At 41.5% G+C, this 26,016-nt stretch overlaps 1 protein-coding gene across 1 annotated transcript in view; it reads left to right on the top strand.

The window, feature by feature from the left end:
• The window catches only part of ADARB2 (adenosine deaminase, RNA specific B2 (inactive)), a 304,005-nt gene extending 278,386 nt beyond the window's left edge, over positions 1-25,619 (top strand). The window contains exons 7-10 of the mRNA XM_021388974.1: positions 7,159-7,327; positions 17,505-17,686; positions 21,466-21,644; positions 24,201-25,619. Of these exons, the coding sequence (XP_021244649.1) occupies positions 7,159-7,327; positions 17,505-17,686; positions 21,466-21,644; positions 24,201-24,377 (707 nt within the window). The 3' untranslated portion in view covers positions 24,378-25,619. The remainder of the gene's footprint in view (positions 1-7,158; positions 7,328-17,504; positions 17,687-21,465; positions 21,645-24,200) is intronic.

The following is a 26,016-nucleotide window of genomic DNA, read 5'->3' as shown; positions in this document are numbered from 1 at the left end:
GGTATCCAGTAAAAGGTGTCCAGATGTCACAACTTTGAGGAAGGATAATTAATGCTCAGATTAAAGTACCGAAATGGAAAGCAGTGTATATTTTAAACACTATTCAGAATATTCGTTATTCGGGATAATTTAGTAATTACAATTCATAGATTTTTAAGGCCAACAGGGACCATTTCTTGGTGACCTAGATTCAATTTGCCCACTCAGAGACCATAGGACTTTACTCAATAATCATCGTCTTCAGCCCCAGAAGCTGAATTCCAGTGTGTCTGGGGATGCAGCAGAAGCCACAGTCTGTTAAGGCTCAAAGAAAACTTATGGGTGCTGAAGCTCATCTTAATACAGAAATATTACTGACAGTTTTCTGTTGTTTCTATCTTATGGACTTCATCTCCTGTTTTCACTTTTTGCTGACTTCTTTCATAACATTTTTTTCAAATGACTCTGGAAGATGCCTATTTCCAAACAACAACAGAAATCCCAAACTCACATGAATAACAGCTTATTTCTTTGATAAAGGAAAGAGAGTTATGATGAATAACACATTCCCTCTGTGTATGTGTAATCTTTTTGATTAAAACATGCCAAGGGAGAGAATTGCCACCAAATGGGCAACTTCAGAAACGCTGACAATTTTTTACAGAAAGCATGTTTGAAAGATAAAGCCCAGCTGTAAGAGAAAAACTTCTTCCATTTTTTTTTAATAGGCAGAAGATATATTTTGTATAGCTTAGGATATAGGTGAATTGCCAAGTCTCTTCCTGTCCCCACACAGCCTCCCACCACTGCATTCTCAGCTGCTGACCTGGAGACCATCTAATTTACCTCTGTGGCTGGTGAAGAGTCTCATGAAGGCTTCAGAGGCAGAAGTTTTCTCCATGATGGAGTTTCACAACACCAGTGCAGCCCTTTGCCAAGACTCCAGAGTTTTCTCTCCAGGGGCAGCTGCACTTCAAAAGCAATGGCATTGCACATCTAATTTTAGATGAGAGAAGCAATTAGTAATTAAAAATAATAATCTTGGAGTGTTCAAGTTTTACTTTCCTTGATTGCCACATGCACAGAATCTTAATTCCATGGAAGGATCCTGTGCTTGTGGCTTCAACATACTGATGCATTTCTGCCCAGAATAGGCAGGAGTCTGTAGACTGGGTTTGTGGGTGGCATGAAGGAATTCTTCCACGCCTGATCCAGAACTGCTCACTCCTCCTTGCCTGTAATGGTTATTTGTAGCTCTCTGTGCTTGATTTGGTTGTCAACAAATTGTTTTAAAGATAATTTTAATTATTTACTCCTATTTTGATCCCAGGTGTTCCTCAAAAACATTATGGAAAACTCTTTTGTAAGGTACATACTTTGATGTATTTCTCTGGTTGGTTCATTGGTTGGTTTCTATCCCAAGGGTTAAAAGTTTGAAGACAGACAAGGACTCACTTAGAAGTTCGTCCAAAATCATAGAATCATAGAATGGCTTGGGTTGAAAGGGACCATCTTTGTGGCCCTCCTTTGGACTCACTCTCACATCTCCACATCTTTCTTGTGCTGGCCACCCTCTTTTGGTGCAGCCCACAACCCTCTGGCTGCAAACATCCAACAAACTCTTTATGCACGTAACAGTCCAGCTTTCAAATCCATTCTTCTCCAATTAAGAGATACGGATGTGGTGCAGGACAGTGTAGAGATAGTGCAGTTCTCTCCAGGTAGAGAACATCAGTTGCCCTTCCTTAGTCCACCAATGCTGTCACAGAAGACCACTAGATTGTTCAAGCATGATTTGCCCTTGGTGAAGCCATTCTGTCTGTCTTAGATCACCTCCTCACCTTGTATGTACCTTAATATGTCTTCCAGGACATATTCCTTTCTCCCTTCCTTTAAAATGAGAAGGATGTTTCCATTTTTTCCATCTCCGTAATTTATTTTGATGGTTCAAAATGAAGAGTTTTCGTTAAAATACAGTGGTGCACTTTGCTCATTTAATTAATATGCATTTAAAACATTTTGATATAGGACAATTGAGGCAGTCATTTCCTTTCTGTTCTTTTGAATTCAAACTTTGCATTTTTCTCACCATCAATAATATGGATTAAATGCCACATATTGATGTACTATGAATGGACAGATTCCCTTTGATTTCTTATCTGTACCTTATCTGTATATCACCTGAAAATATCAGCAGATTAAAAAAAATATGAAAGTAGAAACATTCATAAATGCTTTTTGAAGCTTAATGATGAGGAAAATAATAGCATCCTAAATATATCACCCACCAGGCCGTGGGATATCTGATTGTTGTCCAAAATCAGGATGTTAGCCAAGAAAGGCACACAGAAGAGGGAAAAGATAAGAAAGTTCAATTTCAACAATAAAATTCAGTTTCACAAATCACAGGAGTTCTTGGATAAGGTTCGTATTCAGTACTTATACTTGCATATCTGTCTTAATGGCATGGTCCAAGTCCCAAATATGAACTGAACATGGTAGATGCTTTTCTTCTCTAGGAGGGTGCAGAAGAGCTTCCTGGAGCTGCACTCAGATATAACAGACCTCCTTGCTTGCAATTAAAAGCATGTCTGGACTTTAAGGGTTTCACCTGCATGTACATTTGATCCATGTAAGCCGGGTGTATGTGTTTCCCATGGGAAGGACACATCCCTGCACTTGCTGCAGTGGGAGCTCCACAGATCCTCATGCAAGACCACTGCCTTTACCTGCCTAGCTCTTGATGTGATGAATCCCACAGTCAGTAGCCAGAGTTCAACTTAGTCCTTTGTGAAGGGATCTGTTCTCCTTTTCCCAAACCCAGCCTCCTTTCAGAATATCTCTAAAGTTTCTCAGTTTCCAAAGCTGAGCCATCACATATCAGCCTCACCCTCCCACGGTTGCTAAAGCACACCACAGCAGAGATTTATTTGGCCACGCACCCCTCCCAGCAAAGCGGATGTGTCTAAGGCATTCAGTGTGCTGTGATACTCACTTCAGCATTTTCAGAAACTGCAATATCATGCATTTGTCCCGCATCAGCTTGAGGAGTACACACCTCCAGTAACCACCAAGACACCAAGGCAGTAAGATGTTAACACCTCTCTCTCCACCTCTTTGTTTCATACCACTCTAAGGAAGCTTTATAAACCATTGTGATGAATGGATGGTCCAGCACTGGAAAAAAAAAAATGCAAGATATGCTGTTTTATTTCTTCCTTCATGAGGAGCAAACAGCCTCCACTGAAGCAGGGAAATAGAAAATGAACCTCTGAGGCAGTCATGCAAAATCTCAGACAGAGCCTTACTCGTGTGATTCTATTTAATCACCGTCCATTTCCACTTCACTCTTCAGCTAAATAATAAATATGGAGGTGGCTTTTTTCATTACCATTTGAACTGGAACAAGTCCTGGAGAAAATGTGAAAATAAGGGGAAAGCCTTGAAATCAGTGGCTTTCAAGATGCTGCTTTGAATACAAGCCACCTGTGTACATTTATAATCCAATAATTAATAATCCAGCATCTTTTTATTTTAGCAACTCTCAGGAGTAATTTCCACATCTGAGCACAGCACACATCATAAATCCACTCCAAATGATTTTTAAATTTGTCCTTTCCAATTCTGGTTTAAATTGACATTTTGTTCTGGTTGAAGTGGCATCCTCAGACGCCTTCTCCCCTGCAATTAGCTGAGATTAAGCAGTTGGAGGAGCAGCACAGGAAAGATCAGCAATGCTCATAGTCTCTGATGCTTTGATCATACTGAACAGCAGAACAGCAGTCGGCTGTAGTTTGTGGCTTTGTTACACAAATAAATATATTTCTGAAGCTGCTTTAAAATGATCCATAGCAGGCTGTGCCAGCACATGGGCTGCATCTCTTACTACCAGCAATCGTGCTGGAGTCTATGTAGAACACACAAAACTCATCTTTTTGTTTCTTCACTATTTGTATCTTCCTGCACTATTTAACTATTTTACATTAAAAAAAAAATAACTAAGCGTGTTGCAATTGCCAATCTGGATTTATTTAATCACTGTCATTCTGAAAGCATTTGGAGCTCTGAGTTATTAGTATTTCCTAAGCGTGCTAGGGATCTTTTTGCAGCATGTGTGCCGCTATCCCAGTAATGTGAGCAGCCTGAGACAGGCAGCACAGCAGAGGGTTTTAGTCACACCCTATTCATTGAATTTAATAGCAGTTGAGCAGCTAAAACCCCTTATCGGTGCTGTGGGAGTGCATCCCAGGGTGAGCGTATGCCGGCCCCAGCTGCCCGAATCCTATCAGCTAATGCTGCCCGCTTGGCTGCACCGTGGGTACTGCGCGCATTAAGGGAGCAAAGTTTGATACATGGGCTGAGTTAATGTGAGCATTTGGAAAATGAGATGATCTGTGTAGTCACAGACATTTCTTAATGCTTTAAAAAACTTTGTTTTTCAGCTTTGGGTATGTGCAGGCCAGGTTTGAGATGCTACAGTAGCAACCACACCTGGAGTAGTTTGGGTCTTGTAAAACAGACAAATAAAATCAGATCAGTAAAGCCACTTCAACTCACAGAAAAGTTTCACATGCTCTCCCCTTAAACTGTTGGCTTATGCTTTAAATGTCCCAGATGCTCAGCAGTGTTTGGCAGTGCTGATGGTTTTTCCCCCTCTGCCCCTCCCTAGGTAATATTTATGAAGTGAAATCAAAGTCAGATACACAATGAGCTGCTCATCCCTGCAGTTGGCCGCTAAAATTCCCCAGCAGCTGCATGTCCCCCTGCATGCAAAACATCGTAGCATCAGTAGGGTGAACCACTTTTGAAACAGAGAGATCAAGGGTACAAGTGCATGTACAGGGGGGCTCGGAGCTGAGGAGGCAAGGTGGATGCAGAGAGAGGTCAGACATGGGGACAGAGATGCTTAGCAAAAGAAAATACTTTTCCAAGAAAAGATGGGGGAAAAAATGTTTTAAAAAATCCTTCTACCCTAGGGGTATTCCTGCAGGTGGAATCCTGTTGTAGATCTTTATTGAAAGCATAACATCTGGCTCTCGTCAATACTTGTTGAGCAGTGCCTTTAAATGAATTTGCAGAACAAGGAAGCATCATTATCTTCATTTTACCTGCGGGAAAGCTTAGGAAAAGAGAACCAATTTGCTTAAAGTAAAACTTTCTTCCAATTTAAACAGCAATAGCCTCCAGTCACTCTTCACTGCTCCCATGGAGGGAGTCTGGCTCTGTCATGCCACAGATCTGGGTGTATGCAGGCTGAGGCAAAGGGGGTTTCACCATACATTTCTCTCTGTTGCACAGCTAGACACATTTGTTAGACAGAAGCAATCACTTTCTCCTTTTGTTGTTCAAATTTCATGGTTCCTTCCCCACCGCTCTGTTGTTTAATAATAAAACATGCTGCTCACTGCTGCTCAAATCATGTTTTCAAAGTTTCCTGCAGAGTCCCCAGAAAAATATGGACCAGTTCCCAGACAGATAATCCCATACACATGCAGCACGGCAGACATCCTCTGGATGATGCTGCATGAGGAACACCAGATATGTATCTAGTAGGTGTGATGGGGCCTGGGTTTGAGTGGGAATTGGTTTCTGCTGCGGACATCCCATCCAAGCTGGCCCAGCCTGCTTCCTGCCTTCAGATTCCTATTTTGAGTCTTAAAAAGGAAGGAAGGCATTCAAGAGGAAATGATCTGTGGGGGTTCAGCCGCTGCGTCTGCTGGCAGGTCACAGCTGACTCTGCTGTTTGTTCTATACGTGTTTGTTGCCTTTGCTAATCCCCGTGGGCCAAACTGATTTATTTTCCTCTTCTCATTTTGTAAGTCTTCTATTGGCAGCAGCCAAAGTCAATCAATTGCTTCAACCAGAGCTCAAAGCGCAGGAAGCATTAATACAAAGAAAAGATGGTGAGGAATGGGATGAGAAGAGAGTGGGTCCCAGGTGAGCACCACAGCCCCCGCTGCTTGTGGCTGGAGGTTTGGTGAGCCAACCTGGGGCATCCAGTGTTACTCAATGTGAGGAAAGAGGCTAGGCAACAACATAGCCACCACAGGCTGAGCAGCACCACCTTCACCAGGAGAAACCTTCTGATCCAGCAGGGGGCCATGGAAAAGTACACCAGAGATCTGGAAGCTGTCCAAAAGCCTCATGTCTGTAGAAGCAGCACTCCTTTCTCGGAAGGCAGAGGTCACCATGTACCTACTGCCTTTCCTTCTTTTCCTCTGGGCTGCAATGTGAAAGGTCTGCTGCATGCAGAAAGTATTCTCTGGTTAAACCCCCTGAGGGTGAAACTGAGCAGATCTAGAGGATGTCCTTGCTTCATTTCTAGCATTGCTGTTCTTTACAACCAAAATATCCAGCAGCAAATAAGTAGTATAAGAGAGTAAGAGTTATTTTGATAGTGAACTCCTACTTTTTTCATTTCATAAAAATGATAGCAAAATACTTTATTTATTATCTGCAAATTAAGCTCCCTGCAGCACAAGACAGGTGTGTTAGCTGCATGCCCTGCACCACCCCAAAGGCAGCCACCTCATACTCAAATGCAGTATCACTGAAGCAATGGATGGCAAAGTCATAAGAGATACCAATTTGACACAGGGCAATAGTGTGCTTCCCATTAGGGAGACTACTGAGGGAATTTAGGCAAACAATAACTGTCAAATTATAATTTGCTTTAGACCCAGAGTTTGAAACTTTAGCTTTTGAGAAATTTCAGTGAAATTCCTTGACAGCAAACCAGAAGCTCTGTTCTGAAATGATTCAGAAAAGGCCACTGAGTTTCACAGCAGGCTATTGGACTGAGTTGGCTTGGGCAGGTGAAGCTTTGATCGCAGTTACTAAAGCAAGGCTTTCCAAACATTAGAAATTCCAAACATTTAGCATGGGAAATTAAGAAAAAAAAACCACATGCCTCTATTCTTTTCAAACATGGTAGGAAATGGTGACTTGACCTCAGTGTATGTTAATTACAAGTATGTGAGAAGCAACTCATGCTAGGAAATATCATCTTTTCTCCATTGTGCTCCTTGCTTAGGCTACAGTCTCATCTAATTTTGCGTTGAGATTCAAGAACGTCCACAGGTGGTTCTGCAAATGCAAGCTATGGCATCAACATAGCCTCTTAGTTTCAAAAGGCATCTAAAAACAATTAATAATTGCCATTCTTGTAATTTTGTGCAGTGAACAGCAGCAAGCACATAGTGAGAAAGTATCGAGGGCATCTCCGAACAAAGATCGAGTCTGGAGAAGGAACCATCCCGGTGCGGTGCCATAACGCGGCTCAGACGTGGGACGGCGTGCTGCTGGGCGAGCAGCTCATCACCATGTCCTGCACAGACAAAATTGCCAGGTACCGTAGCACCTCGTGTGCATGCATCACAAAGCTGCTTGCATGTGGAAATGAAGTTTGAGGATGCTGGCTGCTGATGGGGAGTAGCTCATAGGTGCTGACGTAGACTCCCTTTGTATGCAAAGATAGAGCCTATAAATAGGTGGAGTAAATAGAATGGTCTCCCAAATTCTCCATGGGTCATTAGTTGCTCTTTACAGTGTGACAAAAATATAAACTCTCTTTGCAGCATTTTCTGCCAGTAGAATTTCAGTATGCAAATAAAATACATACGCTCTGCTCTTACTGGATCATTTACTGCAAAACTTGCAAACCAACCACCGTGCAGATAAACTGACCTCATCTGCACTGATAAAGTGCCCTAAGTGCTGTTAAGAATATTGCTACTATTTTGAATGTCATTGCAGAGCTCTCATGTCACAGCCACCTCTGTGGCTCTCTGCTCTGTCTTGTACATATAACATATTTTTATGTAGAATAATTTCAATATAACAAATATTTCATAATTATTCCATGGTGGTACATAAAACATCAACATACTTGCCATTCTCTATTTTCAGTATTAACTAATAGCAAATGAAGGTTATCACAAACTGAAAACAAAATATGTGCATTTGGATTCATACTATATTATTACTACATACCTATACATACATGTGTACTTTAGATCATAACATAAATCCATATAATATGTGTTTTAGCTTAAGATCATAGTATCATAAGATCGTTAGGGTTGGAAAAGACCACCAAGATCATCCAGTCCAACCATCAACCCATCACCCCCAAACCCACTAACCCTTGTCCCTCTGTGCCACCTCTACACGTTTCTTGGTCACTTCCAGGGACGGTGACTCCAACACCTCCTTGGGAAGCTCTGTATTTAAAATACAGCACATTGTAGCTGTGAGAATGTAAACATTATGGCAGAATTCTCTGCTGGAATATCATGCCTAAGAACTCAAATTACAGCAGCCCAGAATTTGGTCCAATTATTGAAGATCAACAAAATCTTTTAAAAAAACATAATGTTTTTATTTAATGTAAAGGCATAAATTCTTCTCTTAGCTTTAACTGAATGACCTCCTGAAGTTCAATTTCTATGTAGGCTTAGCAAAGCCTGGCTTTTCAACAGAAAAATGTACAACTGAACTAGCAAATGGAAATATTAACAGGCTCAAAGGACAGAACACAAAATCCACACTCTTCTAAGTGTAATCATCACAAATATTGTGTTTACATGGCAGATAAAGAGCATCTTCTGCTATCATGTTTTCATTTATTCATAAAGAGATAACAGAAAGCCCAAACAGTTTTCAGAAATCTCTCTCACTCTTTTCAGGTGCAGCTGGGTTTTCCAAATTCAGACTCAAAAAAATAAACAAATTCAACTTTATTAGTTGAAATATTGCACTCTCTGTGGTTTTGGATGTCATTAGCTAGTGAATTAAATATCAGCTTTGCAAATAGTGTTACCTTTGCTGTTGATGGGGATGCTGACGCTAACACACATTCTCAGAAGCTGGGTTTTCTCCAAGCGCATCTGCTAAGCACAGTCAATGAATCCTTTCCTTTTTGCCTCATATCTAAATAGCCTTAATGTCTGTGAAGGAAAAAAAAATCTATCACAATATTTTCCATAATAAAAAAAAAAAATGCACATCTCATCGTTGATATTATTGCAGTGTTGTATGAATTATTGCGATTGATATTTTGCACTGTAATTCAACTGGGCATGGGATTTCCTTGTACAAAACAAAGAAAAAAAAACAACAATTGTTAATCCCTGCTTTGAACAGCATATATTTGCTCTCACAAGGGACAGTTAAAGGCCCAGTGAAAAGGAGAGGGAAAAACAATGTTTGTAGTAATGGTGGTAGGGTTGTGTTGCAAAACTCACCGCTTCCAAGCACGTTGGCTCCTTGGTTGCTTGTTGATCAGGTTAAGAGCTCTGGTGCAGAGAATGTGGATAGAAAAACTGCTGAAACAGTCACAAAAGCAAAGAGATTCAGAAACTCAAGGAAGAGGGAATGGTCATTATTAGTAAAGGGGAAGGATGGAGTCAGGAAATTATCATGGGAGAGATGATTTATGGGTATGGCACAAGGAGCTCCATTGATGATAAATGGTGGAAACCAGCAAAGGGGATCCAAGTGGGGCTTTTGAGGAGAAATTCAGTAATGTAGAGAAGACAGAGCTGACTGTTGAAAATCTTTCTGATGCCTCTCGAGCAAGTGAACAAAGCTTTCTAGAGATGTTCTCAACCACAGCTACGTTTCAAGTTCACACATTTCCCTTACTTTTTCTCCTGTGGTCACATTGTGAGGCTAGGTTCTGTGGCTTTGTTTCCATCAGGCTCCAGACTACACATTTTTGGGTCACACTTTCAGCTGGGTTCATGAGTTCTGGTCCAGGAATAACTGCACTAGTAAAAACAAAGCACTGATACAGGAAGCAGTCACCAAAAAAATCTCTTGCATGGCAGAAAATAAGCAGTCCCCTCAGGGCAGGCCATAGATGAATACATTGTCAGTGAATTTGGCTGCTAGAAATGTTATGTAGGGCTTAGCAAAGAGTTGTGAGAAAAGTTTGGGATATAGCATCTTCAATAAACTTTATCCAAAATTTCAATTTACCATATTAAATATGATCTCTGATCAATCTTTGTCCTTCTTATCCTTCTCATTCATAAGGAGAAGTCAAAGGTTGCCAAAGACCTTTGTTTCACCACATATAGGGCTGGTTTTTATGTTTTTCCTCTCTGGCCATAGAAAGTACAAGCAGGAGAATAGTTCAACAGACGAGGAGATTGCTGTGTGAGGGCCCTTTCCCCCCTACATCTACACCCTTCAAGAGACCAGAAGGTAGATTCTGTGTCATTCTTCAGACTCCAAATATTTGCTCTAACACACAGACAGTTGACTCTTCAAAAGTCTGCAGGATGCAGGAATTTGTTTTCACATCATGTGGACTTGTCTCACAAACAGAAAAAAAATCTCTGAGGCTGAAATTCATGTTTGTATAACCAAGATTTGACAAAAAATCTGACTTGTATGCTTTGGATTTTATTGCTTATAAAAGCCCCTCAGGAGCACTGGGCTATTAGAGAATGTTTCCCCTTGAGAATCTAACCAGTAGCTGTTAAAATATACATCATTTTGCATTATTTGCAAAGGACATTGCTATCAGAGTATCAGACTCAAGAATAGAGTTACCCAGAAAAGTGAGTAATATTCTATAAATCATGTACCTAACAATTTATGTTCTTTCCTGCTCATAGAATAGCCACAAGCAGAGAGCGATTTAATCAGATTTATTTGTTATTCAAAGGAATTTAGCAATTTTTATTACCATCAACACAAATTTGAAAGGATTTGATGCTTGGTTTGCATTATTTGAGTTCTGTGGCTGTGTTGAGATAGCAGGATAAACAGCCTAGTATCATACCCATTCCCTTACTGAATTAAAGCACAAACACTTCTGGCATGAATACTCATGTTATTTGGCTCAGGCAGGGAATTATGAGGTGAAATTCTGTGACTGCATTACAGACGAGGTCAGACTAGATCTTGGTGGCTCCTTCTGGCTTTAAAAACCTATGCATTTATATGTGCAAATTTAAAGTTAGAGCTCTGTGAATACCCAGATAACCCACCCTGGGAAAGCGTTGGCTTTTACATTCAAGTTCCATGAGTCTCACAGTGCGGCTGAAGTCAGTTCAGCCTTCTTGCTGCACATTTTAGGATTCAGCCATGTTCTTTATACCCAAAATTCATTAGTTACACTAACACCTAGGATTGTGACTTTCATTTGCCTCTATAATGTACACTGTGAAAAAGGAGCAATGTCATGAGCAAAGTAATTCTGAAAAAGAGCAACTGTCTGGGGAAACTGTGAGTACTTTAACATTTTCCTGATGGTAATCAGAACTTGTATTAACACCTTTATATCAACAGAGATGTCTTAGGTCAACATCACAGCCCTAAAATATCTACTTTTCTTGTGGAAGCAAACCCACTCATACAATGGTCCTTTACAGGAAGTCTGTCTCACAGTCCAGAAACTTCCTTCTATTTTTTAAGCTTTATCTTCAGACTTACAGAGACTGTCTGAGCTGACTCACACCCTAGTCTCATGCCACTGTGTTTCTTCCATGCAGAGAAACTGGAGAAATCATTTTTTCCTAGCATCCATCAATCCATAATAACAGCTTTTTTCCCAGACAGCTGCACAAAGAGGTTTAACGATGACCATTTCCTGTGGTTTGGCACTTGGGAGCACATGGAGGTGGCCGCCACAAAACAATAGACTCATAGCAAAAACCAGCACTCTGGGATCATACATCACTGCCATACAAATGTATGAAAGATATTTTGAGGATCAAAGTCCAAGTATTCAATGCCAAGGTTTACTTAAAAAAAAATTAGTTCTTATCTGGGTGTCCCTTTGAGTTCTGCAGTACACAGCTCTTCCCTGGGACCCTCTTCCTTGGTTCATCTCCACAAAAGAACTGGAGCTCTTACGCTATGGCCAGGGCAGAGGATGTTCATACTCACTGGATATCTTAGCTGTTGTATTTACTTCAGAGATGCCAGCTTTCTGTGCATCCAACCTGCATCTAATAGTGTACAGACATATCTGTAAATGCTTGAGACATGGCACTTAGTCTTTTTCAGAAGCTGGCATCTGCCAGCTGCCAATCTGTAGCTGCCTGTGCAGGGTGCAGGCTTGAGGGATGTGTTTACGCAGGCTTTGAGGGAAACAGTCTTCACAAACTCTGTCTTTATACAGCAAATAAAAGCCAGAATTCAATGTGTACATTGTAAGCTTTGGCCTTAAAATTGTTTTCTTGCTACAGCTTCTCAAAAGGTCACCTTTAAAAGACTGTGTGTTTTCTTGCCACCAGGTTAATGGTCATCATCTTCCTTGTATTTCACAGAAACAGTAGCATTAAGCCTGGAGGTTAAATAGGACTTAGAACATATAAATTATACCTCACCTGTAAAATGTCATAAGCAATAACAAAGAACCTCCAAATTTGGTATTACAGCCCTGACAGTCTATTCTTGTCCCATGGTGAAAGTTTATGGATGATGTGGGCCCACAAGCTAGGAGAATCTTTTCTGAGAATATCTTCAGAGTATTGCAAGGTGATGTGGTCTTGAAGTACTGTTTCAGGTTTTAGCAGTGGAAATCTGAAAAGGCCCTTTACAAAATGATTTGGGCACACTGAGTCATATTTAAATGTAGTGTGTAATACTGCAAGACTTAAAGTCAGCGTTAGAAATTGGCATTATTAGATCTATCTTAGCATTAGCCTGTAGATCAGAGCCATTGTTAACAGAAGACCTGATGAGGTAACTCTTAAGAAAAGCTACTTCAAAAGCTGCATATTAATGTAAATGAAAATCAATTAACACAGCAAGATCTTCAATTAGAGGTGATTTGTACACATGATTTGTAATTCTCCCTCTTAACCTCTTTCTATGTGACTGAGATTTCAATTTCAATCTTTCACCACAAGATATATTCCAGAAAACATATATAAACCCCCTACTGTTAAAATACAGATCAAAAACTAATGCACTAGTTCCAGTTTCCTAACCAATAATAGCTAAATGGTGACATAAGTAGGAACACCACAGGTGTTCTGCTGAGTGCAGACCACCACGAATAACAATTTATATGGTGTGAAGCATATCTAGAAATATTGGTAAAAGAAACTGTGGTACGGGAGGTTAACAACGCGTCAAGTGGATAAGACTTAAAGCTCTTAATAATGACCACAAAAAGTGTGTCTTTTATAAAAAGCCCTAACAAAATGAACTTTGAAATTCATCAGCTGAGGTCTCCAAAGGTCCCAAGGAGGCACTTCAGTCTCAGAGAGCTTCAGTGGCAGGTGGACACTTTTCCCTGAGATGTTCTGTTGAATCAGCAGTGCCAATTTCCCCACATCTCAGCCTCAAAGGGATTTGAGGGCTGGCACGCACCAGCGTTTCATTTCGTATGATGTTACTTTGTATGATCATACAGCCAATGCTGAAAATAACTCAGGGATGACATGGGGATGCATTTCCCTGCATGCCTTCCTAGTGGTGTTGGACAATGAGGAGCATGGGAGCCAGATGGAGTTTTGTCGTGCCCAGTGGGGCCAGGAGAGCACAGCATCTCATTGAAAAAAGACTGCCTGCTCTGGGCTCTGCTCCTACTCGTCCCTGGCATTTCCGTGATTGACAAACAGGGAAAAACATATTGACTTAAGGATTATCTATATTGGAAACTGGACGCAGGATTTTGTCTTTGTAAATAGTGCAGTAATATCCGATGTTTGAACAAAAGGAAAGGTATGCTTTCCTTCCATTTAAAGCACCAAAATCTCCCATACGTAAGTGAAAAGGAGAGACATTTGGTTTTGTTGATCCTGCTTGCTGAAGATTTGGGGGGTTTTAAAACCATTTGTGACTAAGGGAGCAGTGGGTTGATTTTCTCTGTATTGGAAGGGTTATTCAGAAGTGCACAGTGTATAAGTTATTGAAAAGATGCACAGACTTGAATGCTGCCCTTAAAATCCTTCACAATTATGAAAATTCAGAATGATCCAGCACATTTCTTCATAGGGAGAAAAGTTGCTTTGATATATCAAGGACCCAAAATGTAACACTGAACTGCTCTGAATAATAATTTTATTTTGAAAAGCTGCATTTGAAGTGTGCACTTTGTTACAGATGGGAACACAGCTATTTTCATGCACCTAAATCAGGCTCTGGAGAAATCACATCTTCAGAAGTGAACAACCTTATGGATAGTCTCACTGTTGCTCTTTCCCTATCATCTACCTCCAAATAATCCTATAAGTTCTCAGTCATCTAAGGGCCAAGTTTAGTTGTTACAATTCAGTGTATTCATGTTTGTTGGTCAAAGGATGAACGATACACAGGACAAAAGACCCAGAAGACCTTCCTGTAGGTATTTCTCAGTTAAATCTATTATCTGCGCAAAGCGCTGAACTGGCAGCCTTTTAAAGTAGGTCTCTTTATCCACAGAATAGAAACAAAGTGATTAAGTGAAAACTTCCACCATCAGCAACATGCTTTTACTGTGCTCTGAGGGATGGGAACAGCAGTGCAAGGGTCTCGTTTTGCTTGGCAGCTCACTGCAGGACAGCTCTTTTCCGAAAACTTGGTCGGAGTTGGTGGGACTCATGCATATGCTCAGGGTTGCTTTCCAGAATGAAAAAAAAAAAAACATCCAAACACTGAGACTGGGCCAGACTTGCAAACAAAGCTTCTTTGTTTTCCCATCCCTCTTCTCTGAATGGATGCTAACAAAATAAGGCAGGAAGCAACCAGTAGCATGTCACTCATCACATGTAATGATGGCGGTGCCATCTCCCCCATCCTGTCTCCCCACTGCCACCATGGAGTAGCCTTGGTGTTACTCAGAGAGAGCCAGTAAGGCTTCCAAGCTGCTTTCCCCTCTGAACCTTGTCTTCTCGCAGTCAGCACCTCCTCTGATTCCTCTGCCCTTTATACCATAGAGTGCTATCTAGTTCTGGGACAGTCTCTTTTTACACCACCACTTCTCATCAGTCACAGCTGTTTTCATGACCCATATGTCCCCTTGTTTTTTTGGTGTGACCCCTCCATTCAATCAGTCCTGGAGCTATTTATACCTTGAAGTCAAAACTCACCATTGCTGACATATGATTTTCATGTTCCCTCAAACCTGCCTAGGTCTTCTTTTGAGACGGGTTTTCCTGAGGAACTGTGGACTCTAGCTCTGCTGCCAAATAATGCTGCAGAGTTCAGCAAATCATACTGCCTTTCCATCTTGATTTCCAACCATATATGAAACTGGGGTATTACCTCTTAGAAGCATTATGAGAATTGTTTATGAAATGCTTTTAACACATAGGGGCTGACCCGATCGTGGTTATGCCATGATTTCCAATAATGTATTTCCATCGACATCTGAATCCCTTTGTATGCTAGGATGAATGTGTTCAGAATTAGGCAAAGAAATTTCTTTAAAGAAAAGGCAGGTTCCTTAAATGAATTTAAATGAAATAATCACTATTACCTTGTAATTTATGATCTGAACACAATCCCCTATTTTGGTAAATAAAGCTCAGATTATTTCTTGTGATGTGCATATTGTTAAAATTCCAATAGTGTTGAACATATGTTGGTCTTCTGTTTAGCTGTACGTTCTCTCCTTCAATCAAATATACAAGGGTTTTTTTTTAAGGAAATGTCAAATGAACCAAGATCTCACAAATTTCCATCTGGACAAAGATATCACTGTCTAATTTCTTTATCATCTTCAGAAGCTGATCTGAAGCATAGTGCTGTTATCTGAGCTCAACTCTATTTCTTGAGCCTGCATTATTAATTTTGCATCATGATAAGATATTTATTCAAAGAGGCAGCTAGTTCTTTCCTTTAAAAGTGATGTTATTTGAAGGAATGACCACACTTTTTTCCCAGTTGAAGTTATGCAAATCTGATCTACTAAAGTAAATGTTTCATAAAACCAATGACTGTTTAAATTGTGGGACTAAATTGTTTGTATATAAATATTACCTTTTATATTCCATTTGAGTTTTATGTAGATGAACACATTACTTTAATGACCTGCATTTACAGAGGGAGACAGGGAGAGTCTGACTCTGAAATCCTCAGCAGCCAGATGGCTGCCTTTTCTTGCATGAGATTAAAAGATGTTTCTCATTCACAGCCCTGCTTCGGAGGCAAATTAATATAGCCAGCTAAATTGCTTGTGTTTTTGGAATAAAATTTAAAGAGAACTTTTTAAAGCAATTGGTGTCACAGGTTCTTAGAGCAGATTGCTCTCCAGGTACAGCATGCTGGTTTTAAACATTCAGTAATTAATGGAAAGTATTCTGTGTTAATTGACTGCTTCAGGAAAGGGAAATATAATGACTTCTTATTAATCATGAAAAGAGACATACAGCATGGAGGTACTGCAATAATTGCACTAACAGTTGAGAAATGTTAATTAATGAAAAGAACAATGATGTAAGAAATTAGCTACATAATGCTTGCTGCTGATGGAGATTGTGCTTTAAACACATTATTTAGCATGGCAGTTACTGGATGTTGCCCTAAATAGCAGGCACCTCTTTTCCTTTTCTTCAGTCAGCTATGGATTTCCAAATGTTGCCAGTATTTTGGTTTTTAATGAGCCAAAATATGCTTTGCAAAACTACATTTTCCGAAGAGTTTTCAGTTTGAACTCCTGAACTCAAAACTATTCAGACAGATTGACAGCATTCAACTTACATATAAAATATTATCCAAGGGTAAGAGAGCATCCATGCGTATTTGTGCCTAGCATGATGTAAAATGCATAGGACATTAAAATGACGAACTGTTCTGGAAAATAATCAACCAGCAGTAACAACGAACTCAGTCATTAACAAATTGAAGGCCCCAAGGTTTTCACCATCACTTTGTTGGACCTTTGAGACAGCAACAAGGCAATATATGCTTATTACCAGGAGCACTTTAGAGCAGGTTAAGCTGCTGGTTACTAATACATAGCCTTAGCACGTAACTCTTGCTTTGTCTTCAGGAACAGAATTTCATTCTTACAGATATCTTCATATATGTCTGACCATTTGTGCAAGGAAATGTCAGTCTATGAGGTTTTCAAAAATTATTCACAAGACCTTCGACCTAAGTCATATAGCATCTTGGCTGTACAACTTGGGGATGGTAGTAATACAGGATAAAGGATAAAGAAAGATATAATAACAAAAGCACTTATTTTAGTTCTACCCTTGTAAGTGTAAAAAATATGGATGCAGAAAAAAATTAAATTCTGCTAAATACATGCCAAAAGATCTTCAGTCAAACCAAAATGCATGTATAAAAATAGGTCTCCACAGGAAGCTGGTGTTTGCAATAAAAGAAGACAGAAATATGTCCCTTGAGTCAGTGGCATCATAGTAATATAAAACCATTGTTTTGGGGGAATTGGTCCTAAAGGCATATCATAATCCGTCAGTGCAGTGCCTCATGCCTCATAGTACAAGAACAGGAAGATTTCACCCCTCATATCTCCAACCCACATGTTGGCTTGCTGATTTTCCCAGGGCAGCTCTCTTGTGGCCATTCCTCCACCCATGTGTTTTCTCTCTCCTGAATTTCTTTTCCAGATGGAACATCCTTGGGCTCCAAGGTGCTCTTCTCAGCTCTTTCATCGAACCCATGTACTTGCACAGCATCGTTGTGGGAAGCCTCTATCACACTGGTCACCTTTCCCGGGTAATGAGCCATAGAATAGAAGACATTGGTCAGCTGCCAGCTTCATATCGGCACAATCAGCTTCTTCTCAGTGGTAAGTGAACACCTGCCTGCACGACAAACGAGCCCCTCTCCCATCACTAATTGTGCAGGTCGCCAACAGGAAAGTTGACATGTTTGTAAGTAAACTATTAGCCCATGATTTCTTTTTTCCTGCTGAGTATGAACTTGTAAAATGAAGAAACATGCATTTAAATTCAGTTTCTCTTTCATAAACAGAACAGAGTTCAGTAATGTATATAAGTTGAGTAGGAAAACTGCTACTATACTAAGTAGAAAAAAAAAAAAAAAGTATTTCCAAGTAAAAGATCTCTAAAAATCAGGAGGAAAGGTTTTAGCACATTTTAGGTTTAAGTCTCTCATCCCACCCCCCCCCTCACCCAGTGAGGGCACAAATGTGTGATGTCAAGAGAAACATTCCCCATATCTTTGGACTGTGCATGCAGCACTTCCATCAGTGCCTTTTACGTGAAGCTCCTGCTTCTTTACTTACTAGCAATCATACTCAAAGCAGATGGCCATCCAAGAAGGGCTGCCTTCTGAGGCTCCTGCTGGCTGTTTGATCTGCTCGGTGGCTTCCAGCTATCTTTCAAGATTCCTCCACTGCCATATTCTTCTTCCCAGCTCCTCTCCCTACCCGTGGTCTCCATTCCTTTCATTTCTAGTCCTTCCCATCTCCATCCTAGCTTACATAACCTCTAGAAAACAACTGTCCAGCTACACTGCACAAATTCCTCAAAGCCTTCACTGCCTTCAGAACCCCATGTTCTGAAGCATGTGAGTGCTGAGGACCACCAGCTCTGCACAGGATCACACCATTATTTTGCTCTTAGGCACTGATATTTGCTTTTCAAGAGGACTCACTAAGAAATAAATACAATTTCAGAAATACAGAGATGGAAGGTTAGAAGGTTGGGCTGTGTTAGTGAAGTATAACCTTGCCTTTCACAGTCTTCTAGGTTCCTAAGTCAGTGCTGTTTTGTCCTTTAACTTTCTTGGCTTTGGTGGGGTTTTTTGTTGTGTTTTTTTTTAATGAGCCTTTGTGACAAAATTAGTTTGACCAAGGAGAAGTGGTAGTTTAGCCACTGCGAAAATTCTCAGGTTCTGTGTGGTTTAGTACGTCTGGTAAATGTATTGTGCATGCACGTGTTATGAGGTGAATAGGTCAAAAAGCTTATCTTGTTTGAACAGCTTATCTCAAATTCTAACTCTTCAGTGCAGCCAGCCAAAGCCTGTGTAATGCAGGAATGCAGAAACTGCATATGCAGAAACACTTCTCCATCACCAAGTCCTTCCTGGGCCAGTCCGTCATGGTCACCACTCAGTCCCCTTATTCTTCCCACAGCAAGCAACAGAAGGAAAAATCTCCCCATTTTCTAAATCTGTCTCCTGACTTAGTAACACATCCCTGCTTGCAGGAGGCTTCTGCGTCTCCCATGCCACTTCTGCCAGCCCTCACTCATTGCGGTCCACCCATATGATCAATATCAAACTCAGCTTGAACTGCTGAAGGATTGAAAATTCAATAAAGGATTTAACAACAGAATAGTATTGTTTTGCTGGATTGGACTTGCAGAGAAGACATAATGGCTCAAATATGTATTTATGTCCATGAGTGATTATCAGACATTTTAAGGGAGTTGGAAGTGCATCAAGGGGGACCTGGTGTCATTGCATACTTCATGGCTGGTTTCCTCCTTCCCTGAGATCCCTGTTGGAAAAGCTTTTGCTCTGCTTTTGAGTGTGTTTGTGGGTATTCTACAGCTTCTGAGAAGCAGTGGGAGGAATTTGTCTCTCTCTGTCTACACTGTTTTTGTCTCTAAAGTCACTATTTGTAATTTTCCTCCCCTATAAGTCCCAGGGAGACAATGCTGCAGCCCTGCTTAAAACTTACATCACTGAGGTTTGTGCTGAATTTCCTTCAGATGGAAAACTGTGCTGACACCATATTCTGTGGCTGTGGAAATGGCGACCTATCAAAAGCCATACTGAATTCATTACAGACTTCAGCAGCCTCAACCAGGCAATTCCGCCTCCCGCTTTCTTCATAGGAATCAGACCAGCCAGGGATTCTAAATTACAGGAGTCCTTCAATTATAAGGACACCAACAATTGGGGCACTTCATCATAACACTACAAGCATTTCAATGGAGAGGAGAGTCAGAGTGTGTGATGACACATCCTGAAATAACTCATTGGCCCCACAGAAAAATAATCAGTAAGGTTTTCCACTCACAGCAGTCCCATATGGATGGAAATCCTTTCATTTGCTGGAATTACTCTTGGGTGCATTTTTTAGAAGAAAGAAAAGCCCTGTTTCATTTTTATTTCCCTTTCTTTTAAGATTCAGGCCATTCTAAAGTGTATCGTGAAGAGGCATGAGGCTTTGTGAGGAGGGAAAGGAGAATAAGAACAGATTTCAGTTCGTATTCCACAATGCTCAAGTTCATATTGTTTGTACAAAGACTTTCCTATTCCTTCAAGTTCCTACAGTCTTCTATTGTGTTCTTTGTTGTGTTGGTTTTAAGGAAGATATTTTACATAAAGGAGAGAAAATGATCTAGATTATTTGGGAATTACCTTTCAAACAAGTCAGAACAATTACTTGTCAAAAGAAAAACATGAAAAAAGTATTACAAAAAGGATCAAAACCAACACAGAATATATCCAGCCTTACCATCCCCTTTGTAGCTGTCATGAGTTTCATAGTGTTTGCTTTGAAGCCTATTCTCAGACAATGATGTGAAAATATCCTCTACTTACCTGAATACGTGAGCTGATATAGGATGGCTGGGAAGAAAAAGCATGAAAGCTGAACAGGCACAGAGAGTTTTCCCGGCACTGGGACAAGAACCCTACTCTCACAGATGTCTACCAAGAGCAGAGAGAGCTTTGGGGTGAGCATGGGATGGGGTGTACATCTCCTGCTTCCTGGCTGATAGAGCCTGCTCTATCCTTGGTGCTGCCTTTCCTTTTCCTCTGCTTGGTGTTTTCATGGCATTTTGACTGATTTAGTGATCTGTGGCAGCTTTACAAGGCAGAGTGTTTGCTATCATGGTTTCTTGGCACTCAGTCCTTTTGGGTGCTATCTTTACAGAGACTGTACGTGGTGTCAAGCAGCAGATTCTGATCTTGTTCTGTACAGAGGCGTTTCAATAGCGCCAGGAGCTATCTGATTTTCAGGCTTTTAGTTTACATCCTGTTGCCTAGGTGAACTGGAATTTTAGATGCAGACAGATCTGTTATCTCAGGGGGGAAAAATCAAACAAGGTATTAATACAATATGAATGTGTTTACAAATTCTGGGCAAGGTTATGACTTAGCTGTAATTCTCTTTGCATCGTAGTGAGTTCAGTCCCAGTGACTGAGAGAGTTTCTGCAATTTCACAATACAAAGAGGTTATGCCAAGCAATTTTTCCCCTTTGTTGGTCACCTTCCTCTTGTTGTGTGGGCTCAGTCCTGCCAGGCTCTTGCAACTCCCTCCCAGGACAGAAAGGACCATGCTGGAAGGAGCAGAGAGAGAGCAAATTGATGATCTATAAGGACCCTTCTAACCTAAACCATTCTATGATTTTAATAGCTTTCCTCAGATTAATGAAATTTTTTTCCCTGCCAAGTTAAAAATATCCATAGGAATTGCTAAATTATCTCTCTGAGGTGCTCAGACTAGTAACATTTAATCAGTGGTGACAACAGCACAAGTCACTGTATTTACCCAAGGACATCTCATGTGCCTCAGTAAACCACCGCAAACTATCAGCCTCTGAGGGTTTCAAGCTCTAGATGCTACTGGTGTCCTTCTCTCCTGCCAGGGGTTAGTCACGCTGATGCGCGGCAGCCTGGAAAATCTCCCAGCTTCAGTGTGAATTGGATTGTGGGAAACGCCGATCTGGAAGTTATCAACGCCACAACAGGGAAGAGGAACTGTGGGAGCCCCTCCCGGCTCTGCAAGCACATGTTCTTCGCTCGCTGGGCAAAGCTTCATGGCAAGGTAGGCCTGGCACATTGAAGGGACATTGATGCCAGCAGCAGGTGGGCTGGTCCTTACCCGGTAGTCAAGCCTGTCATGGGAATCTCATGTTGAAGGTGCATCCACCATAGGCGTCGTGCATTCCTCCTGGTGGGGCCTGGGTTGGGCTGGAGGTTACTAGGAGCCAAGACCCTATGGTAGCTGAGGAAACAGAGAAAGCCAACAGCAGAAACCCAGGGACGTTTGGAAGGGAATGTTCTGATTGTCTATAGCACTGGTTCAAGCTCAAATGAGCAGCCTTGAGTGTCCAGTCAAGCACAACAGAGGAATTTTTCACATCTTGCTCAAAGTATCTCTTTGTCTCCAAGGGGAGTACTCAACTTGCCAAGTCTCAGAGGCCTGAGAGCAGTATTTGTCATTGCCTTGGAGATACCTGCATCACTTCATTGCCTACACGAGGATTTACACTCCCAACTTCAGCTGCTCCCATTCTCACTCTAGTTAGCTGATTAAAGCAGGTGCTATGGATTGATCATCCGTTTTCTCTTCCCCCACTCCCCTAGATGTGTCATTTAATACTGATAATACCCAGCTGCTCCTCAAAAGGTGAGTGCAGGCTCTCTGATTTCATTATTTAGCAGCAGTACAATTTAATGGTATTAAAACATAGGCTATACTTAGTTAAATTGACAACCACCCCTTGATAGCTGGGCTTCCTGTAGAGAAGCTGGCTATGAACTCCCTTATTTGAAATGGCACTGAAGTCAACTTGCTGTTGCACTTCACTTCCCCTGGACAGAGACAGTGACAGGTCAGACAGATGGCTTAAAAATCCAGGGTGGAGACTACAGCTGAAGGAAATGAAAGGAAAAGCTTGATCTGGAATAAGGAAATGAAAGAAAAAAAGGGTATGGAAAGTAAAGGAGAGCCTAAGGGGGTTGGAAGCAGAGAGACTCTTGCCAGGGCTGAGTGAGTGCCTCAAAGCATTCCACTTGCTAACAGTTGGGAAACAGAAAGCCAAGGAGACATGGGTATCAGCATTTTGAAACAGAAATGGACCTAACATACTAAGAGTGTTTTCTCCAAAACCAAGTCAAAGAAAAGGGTGTTTTAACAGCAATTCAAATCAATGCTGCGATTTTACATAGATTTGGCCATCTAGCAGGAGGCACATTGTTTTCTGAATGCTTCTCTCAGACATTTCATTGTTTCTGTCATTATTCTTGTTTTAGAGTCAGTGTTTCTCCTTCTGCCTGAACTTTCAAGGAGGTGCCGAGGGGGAGGAGCACCCCAATATCGAGTCAGCAAGACTGACTCCACTGCTTCCAGGAGGAGCAGCAGGAAAAACATGCAGTGTCTCTCCAGCTCACCTCCTTTCCCTGATATAATATTATTTTGCTATAACAAAGCTTATCAAGAATTGTCCTGCAGTCTAGAAAATGAGGACAAGAAATAAATTCTTTTATTAAGTGCCCAAACCTTATTTGTATGGGAAAATGAATGGAAAAGAACAAGGCATAGAGGTGGCAGGAAAGTCATTCAGGAAGGCCCTGTACCCTTGGGCTGGAGCACCACCTCCTGCACTGGCTGTGCCAAACACCTTGAAGCTGAGCAGGTCCATGCAGTTTACCCACATGGCGCCACACAAGCCAGATCAGCTCATTCCAGGCTGCATGCTTGCCCTTTCCTGCAGTCTCTCTTTCAGAATTTCTCCTTTTTACAGAGAAGGAAAACAGCACTGTTTACTCGCCAAGGCTGTGCTTTGACAGTGTGTTTTCCTTCAGGGTGCTATTTCACTGGCTTGTAAGCACTGGACTTTCACCTGCCTGCTTGCTCTAGGGCATTTTCCAGACTTCGGGTTCTTTCACATCATGGCAAAGGTGCACTGCTATTTTGGCACTGCTGAGACTTTGGCAGGTCAGAGAAAGCTTTCTGATCCTTCTGTACAACTCAGGGTGCTGCAATCTCTGCTGAGTGTGTGCTCCGGGAGAGGCAGGCTGCAGGCACTAGCTGGCTGGCTGGCTGGCATCACAGTGCTCATTCCTGCACCAGCAAGGATCCAGATGCTGATTTCTGCCCCATTCTGGGCAGTTTTCACTGACAGTAACAGATTAAAGAAGGAAAAGGGAGAGTACATGAGGAGCCTTTCCTCCTGTGGTCTGCTCATGTTACTTGGAAGCCTGAAGCTGCTCAGCTAACCTGAGAACATTATTTAAAAATTCTCAGACTGGATTTTTCCCTTTCTTTTCTGAAAATATTCTCAACCAAAATGTAGACTTTTTGTAAAGCACACCAATGTTTGCTGCTGCCAATGCCGACTCCAAGGCAGAGCTGTTTACCTTCCTACTCTTTGCAATGGTCTGGAACAGTGTTGCAGGCATTCAGTGCTTCCCTTTTTGTTGTTGTTGTTTTTAATCCAAAAGTAAACACACAAAACACAGTGATAGTTTGTTTGTCACTGATGACATGTAGACAGGAAGATTATATGGCTGCTGAACCTCCTGTTTCTTTTGGCTCAATGGTTGATTTTTTTTATTATTATTTTATTTTTCCCCTTCCCTGCCGCTTGCTCTGCAGCTGAGCACGCGAACACCAAGCCATGGAGACGTGCCATCGATGTACAGCGAGGCGAAGCTAGTGGCTCAGACATACCAGGCTGTCAAGCAGCAGCTGTTTAAGGCATTTCAGAAAGCTGGGCTGGGCACCTGGGTGAAGAAACCCCCAGAGCAAGATCAGTTCCTACTGACTGTGTAAATCGCTCGACACCTTTGCTATGCGACCAGATCAAATCGGCTGGTGAGGAGGCTGGGCGGGACTGAGAATTGAAGCAATTTGGTATTTAATAGCAACCTCCACTGAAGTATTTTCTTTTAACTCTGTATTGGAAAAACATAAATATAAATGTGTCTGATGCACTGAAGTCGACTTCAGAAAACTGCTTTTTCATGATCCCTTCCCAAGAATGTACCTGCCCAAATTAGAATGCCAATCCCACAAAGATTTTGCTTGTCATAGTTTAACGCTGTTGGTATTCACAGTCTGAGGCATTAGCAGGCCACCTGGTTGATCCCAAACAGAGTTTGTTTTCCCTCACAGAGTCAGTGCAAGAATCATCACTGAATAATGGAAAATAGTAAGCAGAGATGGAAGCACCCCAGGCACTCAGCAAGGCACTGGGCATCCATAATCATCCACAAATAAAGGTGTTGAACCTCTATGCAAAATCATCCTGTTCACTGCCTGAATCTGTGATAAAGAATTTGGGCCTTGAAGATATGCAGAATTTTTAAGCTCCGCTAACCCACTGCTGGCTCTGAGCACGATGCTGGGCGTCAGCTTTCCCTTGGTGTTTACACTGCTCTCCTCTGATGCTGTGGACATACTACTTCCCACCACACCTCCAATCCTGGCTGTGAGTTTTGCACACTACAAATCTGAATTATCTGAGCCCATTCACACCACACGTGGCCCCTTATAAACCAGCTGGGTGTCCCTCACCCCACTGCAGTGCCACTGGGGCTGGTGCTCTCCATGGTGCTGGGCTGTAGGTGAGGACCGCTGCGAAGGATGCTCCTGGGTCCAGAGATCAGGGAGCCGCTGCAAATCATTCAGGCTGCAGCCAGCACCCAGGGCCTCAGATGTCTCAGCTCCTGAGAATCCACTGCTCTAAATAAAGTTGGTGTGAGCTCAGGACGCTCCCAGCTGTGTTGGGTATCCACAACAGAGATATCCCAAACTAGGCAGTAGGTTTGGTACTTGGCTCTTTCCTGCCTCAGTTTCTCCATCCGCAAAATGGGGATAATAACATCTACTTCACATCTAAAGTAGGCAGGAACAGAGTGTTTTGGCCAGATCCCACATAAGCCAGATGCTGTCACATTTACAGTGAGTTTCACCTCTGCACATAGTCCAATTGACATAAGTGCAGTAAATAGAACTACAAGCCTGGGTAACATCCTTCTCCGCGTAAGAGTTTCCAGATTCTAACTCTGTATAAATGGCAAATATTATTGTTTTTCAGTTAGGAGGCCAGTAACATTTCCTGTGTAGTTGTGGCTGGATCTGATATTATCTCATTTTTGAACCATCCCAAACTTCATCAAAATGCAGAAGATACTGTCATGGGAGAACCAAGCTTTGATAGTCTCACTGCAGAATCAACCTTCAGATGCCCTGCATACTTCTTTTGTGTTTTTTTTTTATTTTTTTTATTTTTTAAATGACAGGATTTGCGGGTATATAACTACTCTTTTCTTTTTATTCTTGTGATTCTCTTTAAACCTGTATATAACATGCTGCTACTGATTTGTGATAATTGTCTTGGTATTTTCTCAGAACTGTCAGGTTGAGTTACTTTTCAAACAACACAAGGCTCACATTTTTCCATGTAATT

Source organism: Numida meleagris, chromosome 2, assembly GCF_002078875.1.
Source record: "Numida meleagris isolate 19003 breed g44 Domestic line chromosome 2, NumMel1.0, whole genome shotgun sequence".
Lineage (NCBI taxonomy): Eukaryota > Metazoa > Chordata > Aves > Galliformes > Numididae > Numida > Numida meleagris.
The sequence above is the reverse complement of the archived record's forward strand: the minus strand, read 5'-3'. Positions and strand labels throughout refer to the sequence as shown.